This window comes from Piliocolobus tephrosceles, chromosome 17 (genome assembly GCF_002776525.5).
Source record: "Piliocolobus tephrosceles isolate RC106 chromosome 17, ASM277652v3, whole genome shotgun sequence".
Classification (NCBI taxonomy): Eukaryota; Metazoa; Chordata; class Mammalia; order Primates; family Cercopithecidae; genus Piliocolobus; species Piliocolobus tephrosceles.
Window position 1 is genome coordinate 42,210,213 of NC_045450.1, and position 9,270 is coordinate 42,219,482.

The following is a 9,270-nucleotide window of genomic DNA, read 5'->3' on the forward strand; positions in this document are numbered from 1 at the left end:
ATGTTCTGTCATTCTGAGGGCACTCTAATGTTCTGTCATTCTGAGGGTGTTCACCTGGCCCTGCCCCTGTCCCCTCCTGCCTCCCACAACTCACTCTCGCTCCTTGAGCAGCACCTTCTGGGACTCATCCAGTCGTAGCCGCAGGGCAGTCAACTTGGAGGCCTCCTCCTCCATAGTAGCTGTGTCCTCCCAGGGCAGCCGGCTCCGCTCCTGGCGGCCTGAGCTGCCCCGTGGGCCCCCGGCCCCCACGCTGCGCGCCTCCCAGCAGTCCTCAGACTCCTCTGGCATGCTCTTCAGCAGGCTCTCCACCAGCTCCAGTTCCTGTGGGGACCAAGGTGGAGGCTGGAGCAGTGGCCGCCAAGCCAGTCCCTGGGTCTGAGATCAGCTTGATGGGTAATCTTGGGCAAGTCACACAGTGTCTTTGGGCCTCAGTTTCCTCTTCTGCTGCCTGCCTCTCCAGCTCTGGAGAAGGAAGACATGCCCTGCTCTGGGCCTCCCCCTTCACCTCCTGGAGCTGCAGAGTGTCAGCCGATATGGTTCCCTGTATCCTAGAAGATTCCCCAGGAGACGTGGTGAGCTCCCTGTCACTGGAAGTATGCAAACCTGTAGTGGGGCACTGATGGGAACAAATGTTGAAGCAGGAATACCTGTAATGGCTTAAGCCTAGATTCCTTCCAAAGGAAATCCAGCTCTAAGATCCTGTTTTTTTAGGGGCAAACAGTAAGGCATGGGGAGACTGGTGACATGGGCAAGCAGTGCCTGTGAGGAGAGCCAGCTCTCAGACGGGAAGCAGTGAGAAATTATGAACCCAGGGCCGAGACCCCTTCCTCCCTGCCATCCTCCCCTTCTTCTTTGCCCCTGCCATCCCCAAGGCGTCTCTAACACAAAGCCACAAGGACCACAGCCCCTGTTCCAGCTTCTCCCACAGCCTTTCCAGATGAGTCCGGGCCAACCTCTTCCTGGCTCGGCCCTCGGTTTCTCTAGCTGGACTGGAGTGGTGGTTCTGAGGACTCCCCAAGGAGTGAGAGCTACTCTTCTGTATCTCAGATTATCCAGGTGGGAGTGGCAACTGGTTCAAAGCCCCGTTTTACGAATGGGGAACAGGGAGAGATAGGACTTGTTCTGGGCCACAGCATGAAGAGGCTGGGCTGGAGGACAGACTGCAAGCCTAGGGCTCCTGCGACTGCCCACAGCCCTCTGGCCTGTGACGGACAACTGAAACAAGGATAGGACAGGAACAGCATTGTGCACAGTGAATACCACCTCCAAACACCAGGTCGCCCCAGGAAAGAGGGGACTTCAGCCATAGGAGGCAGCAGTGCCCGAGCTAGCCTACGGGGTGGAGGGGGCTGGGCAGGAGAGAGGAGGGGGCAGTCTTATCTGGAAGAGTTGGCCTGTCCAGGGACTGAGCTGGGGAGCTGAGCTTGGACCCTGCCCCTAGGTGGTTTTCTGGTAACAGGCCTGCTGGCTCAGGAGAGGGTGCCCTCTGCAGCAGTATAATCATATTTCACTGCAACCTCGACCTCCTGGGCTCAAGGGATCCTCCTGCCACAGTCACAGCCTCCCAAGTAGCCGGTACTCCAGGTACGAGTCACGTCGTCCTGCCCTCCTGGCACTTTTCACAGCTAATCCTTACTCATCATTCTAGACTCAGCTTGAATGTGACCTCTTCCAGGAAAGCTTCTGTGAAGCCTGCGTCAGGGACCTCCTCTGTGATCCCAGTGCCCTGATTTCCCCCACCGCTCAGCTCTGATTGAATCAATGGATTCAGCTCTGCTACCAATCAGCTAACGTCCATGCAAGCTGCTGGATCCCTCTCCTGCTCAAAGGGGATGATTCCTTGGTTCTGTTGACTTATCAGGTGTGGGAGTGGAGGGATCACAGAACTTGGGATTCTCCACCCTGAGGTCTCCGGAAGGAAGATGATGTGAGGCCCCGCAAGGGTAGAACCCGACCCGGAGAAGTGAAACCTCCAGGAGGCCAGGCCTTTACTAGCTTGTTTCTGAGCCCAGCAGCTCAGGCCAATCGGCCCCGCCCACTTCGAGACTGGGGCGCGAACGCCCCGCCCGTGCCGCGCACCTGGCTGCTTGGCGGCCTCTCGGATCCGATGTCACGCACTGGCTCGCGCTCCGCCTCCGGCTCGGGGCCGTCGCGCATCTGGTCGGCGACGCCCCGGGCGCCCCTCAGCCGCGCCAGCTCGCGGCCCCGTGCCTCGCACTCGCCCTGTGCCTCCTGGCGCTCGCGCCGTGCGCCCGCCAGCTCTTTGGTGAGCGCGTCCAGGCGCTGGCGCAGCTGGCGCACCTCCTCGCGCGCGCGGTTGCGCTCAGCGCGCACCTTGCTCCACTTCTCGCGCCAATTGGCAGTGCAGTCCGACCACCAGCGCATGGTCTTCTCCATCTGCGCCGCCCGCGCCCGCGCCTCCTCCAGCTCGCGCAGCCGCAGCTCCTCGCGGCTCTCCCAGTCGCCGTCGGCCAGCAGCGCGGGCGCGGGGGGCAGGGGCAGCGCGGGGGGCGGCCCGGGCGAGGGCGTGCCGCTGGGCGGCGTGGGCGGCAGGGAGTCGGCAGGCCCCATGCGCTCCGGCGACGGGCTGCCCAGGATGGTCAGGAGGCTACCTTTGGACAGCTGCGGGGATTCGGCCAGCCGGGGGCTGGGCCCGTGGCTCATGGTGCGGCCGGGCGGGCCCTGGGCTCGAACTCGCGGCCGGGCTCACGGGCGGCTCCGGGGACGCGCGGCGGACGCGATACCACTGTGCATGATGGCGCCGTGCCCCGTTTCTCTCCGGGCCACAGGGCGGAGGATGCCTCCTCGGACCTGCGGGAGAACGCAACCGTTATTGGACTGACCACCGTCAGTCTGGAAGATCAGCCGCGCTAAGGGCCAGGCGGAGAGAACAGAACGGCCAAGGTGGGAGGAGTGAGTTCTGTTCCAGGAGAGTCCCAATGAGGCAGGATTGGTGGAGCAAGGGCCCGTAAAGGCCTCCTCAGTGGCCTCCAGACTCCCGTTCCAATCCCTTCACCTAGCGGCACTGATCTGAAACCTTGATCTGTTCTTTATCATCCAGGTCCCATCTGCCACGCTGATGGCTTATACTATACTACTATCCCACTTACGCACGGGACCCACGCAGGGGCACTGGGCTGGTGCCAGGAGTCCGCTCCCTGCCTCTTCCTGCACTGGGCTAACTCTTCTTATCTTTAAAATTCTTCTGAGATATCACCTCCTCCTGGAAGCCCTCCGGGAGCACCTCAGGCCAGGTCCATCAGCCCCTTATGTGTCTCCATCACTGCACTAACTTACCCTGTCATTTATGTGTCTGCTCTGTACCCTTAACCCAAGGCTGTGAGAGTTTGCTGTGGTCCAGGACTGGGTCGTGGCCACTGTTTTAGTCCCAACACGATGACAATGATATTTGTGGAGGGCAGGCCACAAGCCAGGCATTGTGCCCAGGGCTTTAGGTGAACGATCTCATTTATTCCTTAAAGAGTGGAGGTGAGGAAAATGATTACCTCCATTTATGGTATCTATGAGTCCAAATTCAAACTCTAGTAAGGATTTGCTGAGTGAATGCATGCGCTGGGGATGATGATGGAAATAAACCAGTCCTCAGATGGCAGGGGCTTCTGGGAGTACAGCAGGATGTTCCCTCCCCTTCTCTGCCGGAACCACCCCTCCCTGACACCCTGACTCACTGCAAACATCGCTCTTCTTCTCTGTGTCTCACTTCAGCCTCCCCATCGCCCAGCAATGGGCTCTGCCATTTATGGGCCATGCCTCTGCCTTAAAATAAATGAGAGACATGTCCTTCTCTGTCCCCAGTCTGACCCAGTCTCCCTCCATTGTGGCCTCTGCTGACTGCCACCCACCAATAGTCCCTTGGGACATCACACCTTTCCATCCCCATTAGGCAGACAGCCCTGGTCCACAGATCTTCACACCTGCCCCTAAGACCCACCCTTTCTGAGTGATCAGTGCACTGTCGGTGGGACTCTCAGCACTGGCTGTCCCCAAGGCTGCCTGGCAGCCCTCTGTGTCCCCTCTCCACCCTCTTCCAATCTCTAACCCACCTCATTCTTGGCAGATGATCTAACGTCATGGTTTGCAGTGAAAAAGGAAGCTGTCAAGCCGCAAGGCCCCCTCCTCTCTGCCCCTGAGAGGACAGAGGGGTTCTCCTTGAGCCGAAGGCCCCCCTTCTGCCTGTCCCACCCTAGCCAGTGACGTCCTCTCCAGGGGCCTTACCCCTGCTGAAGTGTCTCCTGACACCTTCTTCTCCCCTCCCCCGGCTCCTCCCTTTTAAGGCCCTTCCAAAATGGTCCACAGTTACTGTCTCCACTCCATCTACCTCCTTGGCGCTCTATCACCCAGCCACCTATGGCAGGCTGGTTTCCAGTCCCCTGTGATGGTGTGCCCTGTGGACCTACCATGCCACCTGCTTCCCTGCCTCACTTGCTTCCACGTCTTCCTCTCCAGGTTTCCCCTCCTCTCCAGCTGCTCATCAGCCTCCCAGGTGGACCCCCTGGGCTTAACCCTCGAGTGCTGCTGTCATCCAGCCCTGGGCCCCCTTCTCCTCTCACACTATCCCTGCCCGAGCCATTTCGCTATGTCCTCAACCCCAAGTCTCTCTCCAGCCCAGGGTACCCTCAGAGCCTGCCATACCTCCATCCAGATGCCTGATAGATGACTCAGGCTCGTCTTGGTCAAAATGGAACTTGCTGCCTCCATTCCCCCCGTGACCAGCTCCTTCTGTGTGCTCCTCCAGGAGAAGGCACTTCCTCACTCCTTACAGCTGTGGGGGCCCCTGAAATCTGCCTTCTCTCCTCCCCCACCCACCGCCAAACCTTGTCAGTCTGTCTGCCTTGCAACTACCTTCCATCCACCTTCTTTGTCCACAGTCACTAACCTGTCAGGGTCCACACCACCTTCACTCACCTGAGCAACAGTACCCACACCCACCTCCCTGCCCATCATGCACTTTTGCCTCCTTCAAATCCGTTCTCAAAAGCAACAGCCAGAGTTGCTTATAAGAACCTGACCACTCTGGTGGTCACCCCTTGTGTCATTACCAATACCAATTCCTCCCTAGCCTCAATTCTAAGCTTACTCCTAGGATTCAACTCCAAATACTCTCCAATCCCAGCAAGGAGCCACAAGCCACTGATCCCACCACTGCACTGCCCACCCCCCATGTCCCTCTCCTTCCCAGCTCACCTTCTGTGCTCCTAATCTCTCCCTTGCCAGCACCCTCCATGCCCTAGGCCCCTCCTGTTGTGGACTGTCCCGGCAAACGCCAACCCTGTTCCCTCCACTGCTTTGCCTGCTCTTACCTTCAACTGTGGAGCCGGGCATTGGAGATTTACACCACCACGTGGAGCAGTATTTTTTTTTTTTTTTTTTTTTTTGAGACGGAGTCTGGCTCTGTCGCCCAGGCTGGAGTGCAGTGGCGTGATCTCGGCTCACTGCAAGCTGCGCCTCCCGGGTTCACGCCATTCATGGAGCAGTATTTTTAAAAATTCATGACCTTTTGTCAAGGTTCCTCCGTGCTGCTCAGAGACCCCACTGTGTTTCTCTAGGCCATTTGCTGTTCGTTTATTGTCTGTCTGCCTTTACCATGCATGAGGTCTAGGCCCAGCTCTGACACCAACCTCATGTAAGCCACTGTCCCTTTCTGGGCTTCAGTTTCCCTATGTGTAGAAGGGAAGATGTGTGAGAGACACCACTGCTTCATCAGGGTATCCTTCAAATTCACCCGGACACTTGGCCCCATACCCAAGAGAGTCATGTTTGGTAGGTGTGGAGCTGAGAAGTTGCATTTTAATCGTTTGGGGTATTTGAGTATTGCTTTCTTACTACCCACAGTTCCATAAACACAACGTGTACATCCTGACCCTGATAACATCTGTGTCACGCACCCAGATACAGCCATACAGATCCAGGCACTGACACCCCGGGAGATCCCTAGCAGCCTGTGCCTCTGTGACTCAGTCTCTCCACCTGTGCAGTGAGCTCGCTGGCCTTGATGCCTGTGTGTGTTCACAAACATCTGTGCAACACAGACATGCAATCCCATGCACAGATGCAAAGACCCAGGGGCAGACACACATATGCTCAGATGGACCGACAGGCACACACAACTACACGGGTGCATGGAGAGACATTCGCCTGTAGACACAGACACACCTGAAGACACACACGTGCCAGCACACTGACACACAGGTACAAGGACATGCAAGGAGACATGCTCATCCCCAAGAGAAGCAGATACTCACACACACACACACACACACACACAGACACACACGCAGACACACACACTCCCCATTTTCCTGGCCTAGCTCCACCTAGAGAAGCTCTTGGAAAAGAAAAACAATGTGAGAGGCTGCGGGGGAAGGGAGGAGGAGGAGGAAACCCGAGTGCCAGCCAGCAGCTGTGCTGGGTATGGGGGCCTGGGCTCTGTCGGCTGGGCCCTTCCCGCAGCCTCTGAACTAGGAGCCTGGCAGGGAGGGGGTCATTGCCACATCCTCCCTGCCTCTGGGAGCTGCCAGGCCTGGCACAGGGCTTGGCCTGGAGAGGGCCACCGGCTCCTTCCAGGAATCCAAGCCTGTTGCGCAGGGCCAGGGCAGGCACCACCGAGGCCCCTAATGGCTTCCAGGCACCCATGCTAAAGGCAGAGATGGGGGATCCAGACTCAGCTTGTTCTCCTTCCCAGCGTCCTGGCCAGGCCCCCTCCTAGGAGAAAAGAGGAGAAAGGGGCACAGCAGGGCAGGGAAGTTTTGCAACAGCACTCCCACCTTTGTACTTCAGGCCCAGGGTCCCCTGGAGCGGGTGTGTGGGAAGGGTCCTCAGGAGTTTTCTGGAGAAGCCAACCCCGCCCCCAGCACACCAGGAATCCTGCACTCCCAGATAGGCCCAAGGGCAGCCAGACCCTGGCTAGCAACACCTCCCCCCATCCCTCCCCACTCATACAGCACAGCCCTGGGGACACACACTCACACACAGCCCCAGTAACGCTCACACTCACACAGCCCTGGGGACCCGCATTCACACACACATAGCCCCGCTAATGCACACACTCACACAGCCCTGGGGACCCGCACGCTCACACACACACAGCCCCAGTAACACGTGCACACTCACACTCAACACACAGCCCCAGTAACGCACACACTCACTGAGGGGCAGCGGCAGCACAGAGCATGGCTCACAGTCATGGAGATGCCCCAGCTGCCCTGCCCACCTCTTCCAGCAGGCTCAGTGCCCTCTTCCCATGAGGTGTGTATGTGTGTGGGGTGGGGCCTCCTGTTCCCTTGGCATCACTGCCCCACCAAGGGGCAGGTCACGGTGGGACCAGCCACCACAGGTCCCAGGGAGCCTTTCCTATCCCACCCTCTCTTGTCCTGCCTCCCAACAGCCAGACGGGTCTATTACTGCTTTAAGTCTCTGGGTTTGTATTCCAAATGCCCGTCCCAGACTCCAGAACCCCCACCCATCTTCAAGTTCAGCTGCCACCAACTCCAGGAAATGCCTTGATCTCCCCAACCACCCCCCAACCTGGGGAGCACAGCCCTACAACCTCCCACAGCCAGGCCTGGCAAGCTGCCATCTCCTGGCAGTACAGGCTTCCCCCATCCAGATGGGACACTTGTGCCACTTAGAGCTTCTAGGACAGGCCCCACAGATACTAACTGATTAATGCTAGCTGGTGGGCTGGAGAGCAGAAGACTGAATTATGACCTTACATCCCCTTAGCTGGGCAGCAGAGCTGAGTAGGAACCAGGGCTCCTGAACCCCAGCCCCACAGCTGTGCTCACTGGTAGCTCACTCCAGGACAGAAACAGGAATATTTTGGTCTGACACTTGCTCCAGGCTAGGCCCTCATCAGCCCTGCCCACAGAAAGTGACCAGTGGTTCCTGTTGCTTGTGAACTTGTCTGGAATATCTCTCCTTCCTTCATCAGCAAACTCCTACACATCCTTCAAAACCCACCTCCAGTGTCCCCTCCCCTGGGAAGCCTTCTCTAACCTCTGCACAGAGTATGCTCCCAAAGCACCAGGCACCTCCCTGTTCTACAGCAAAGGCCTCACTTTGAAGTCCACAAGTGAGGGCATCAGCACAGGGCCCAGCATACAGCAGATGCATGATGGATGGAAGGTACCCCTAAGAAGGTAGTACCACTCTTAGGGGTACCCTTGTGACCATGCAGAGTTTGGGAAGGTTGAGTCATCCTAAGGATCAGGAGTCAGTCTGTGGCCAGGCTCTGAGACAGGTAGGTATCTGAGCCTGTCTGTGGCCATGGTCGGAGTAAGAGGTCATCTCACGGCCAGGTCAGCTGTGCCACCTTTTACCTGGGGAAGCCTAATTGACCCAGAGGGAAACAACGTTGTGTTTTGTCCTCAGAATGTTTGGATGGGTTTCTCCATATCCAGTGAGAAGAATGAGTAATGCCAAGGCCTGGACAGGGGCCAGCTGAAGGGATGGGAAGCCCAGTGGCCCAACCCCTTCCCCCAGGTCTGAAACCCTGTAGATCCTCCCAGAGCCTTTCAGGTAGGGCCCTGGGACAAGCCCATGGCCACAGGCCTGGCTGCGGACAGAAAACAGAGCCCAGTGGGAAACCACAGAGGACAGCCTGATTGAATAAGTGCAGGGCCCAAGGCTGGTCAGCCCACAGACTGCGGGCACCTGTCCCTGTGACCTGCTGCCCAGGCTCCAGCTGCAGGACCTCTTGGGGGAGCTGGCTGGCGGGGAAGGAAGGGATGGAGGCTAGGCCTCCAGGCTGGACCTGAGCCCGGGGATAGGCACCCCTGGTCTGTTCCCAGGTACCCCCATCTTAGACTGAGGAGCCACAGAGACAGCCTGGATCACTGATTTGAACTCCTTTCTTTACAGATGGACCAACTGAGGCCCAGAGGTACAGCTACGTGTCTGTGTCCACACCGTAGACCAGCAGAAAGGCCAGGGTAGGGAGCTGGAGATGGGATGCTTCCTCTCCTGGGTCTTGACCACCTGAGGGGCACAGTGCCCACCTACACGATGTGGGTCCTACACGATGAGGGGCACAGTGCCCACCTACACAGAGCACCCACACGATGGGGTCAGCAGGCACCAGGCGAAGTGGATACCCACAGCTGGGATGGCGGGGTGAACCTTCATGGGAGCCAACCCCGACCCCAGCCCCAGCCCTCTCGGCAACACCGTGAACTTGTCACTCTTGTACAGCACACATCCCACTAGTCCCAGCTCCGTCACTGATATGCTGTGTGATATCTGCAAGTCTCT

At 58.2% G+C, this 9,270-nt stretch overlaps 1 protein-coding gene across 1 annotated transcript in view; it reads right to left on the reverse strand.

Moving 5' to 3' along the window:
* CCDC102A (coiled-coil domain containing 102A) overlaps nucleotides 1-9,270 on the reverse strand; it is a 23,504-nt gene that overhangs the window by 12,934 nt on the left and 1,300 nt on the right. Inside the window, exons 2-3 of the mRNA XM_023210029.2 lie at nucleotides 2,080-2,811; nucleotides 95-321 (exon numbers count right to left, since the gene is read on the reverse strand). Coding sequence (XP_023065797.1) covers nucleotides 95-321; nucleotides 2,080-2,664 — 812 coding nt within the window. The 5' untranslated portion in view covers nucleotides 2,665-2,811. The remainder of the gene's footprint in view (nucleotides 1-94; nucleotides 322-2,079; nucleotides 2,812-9,270) is intronic.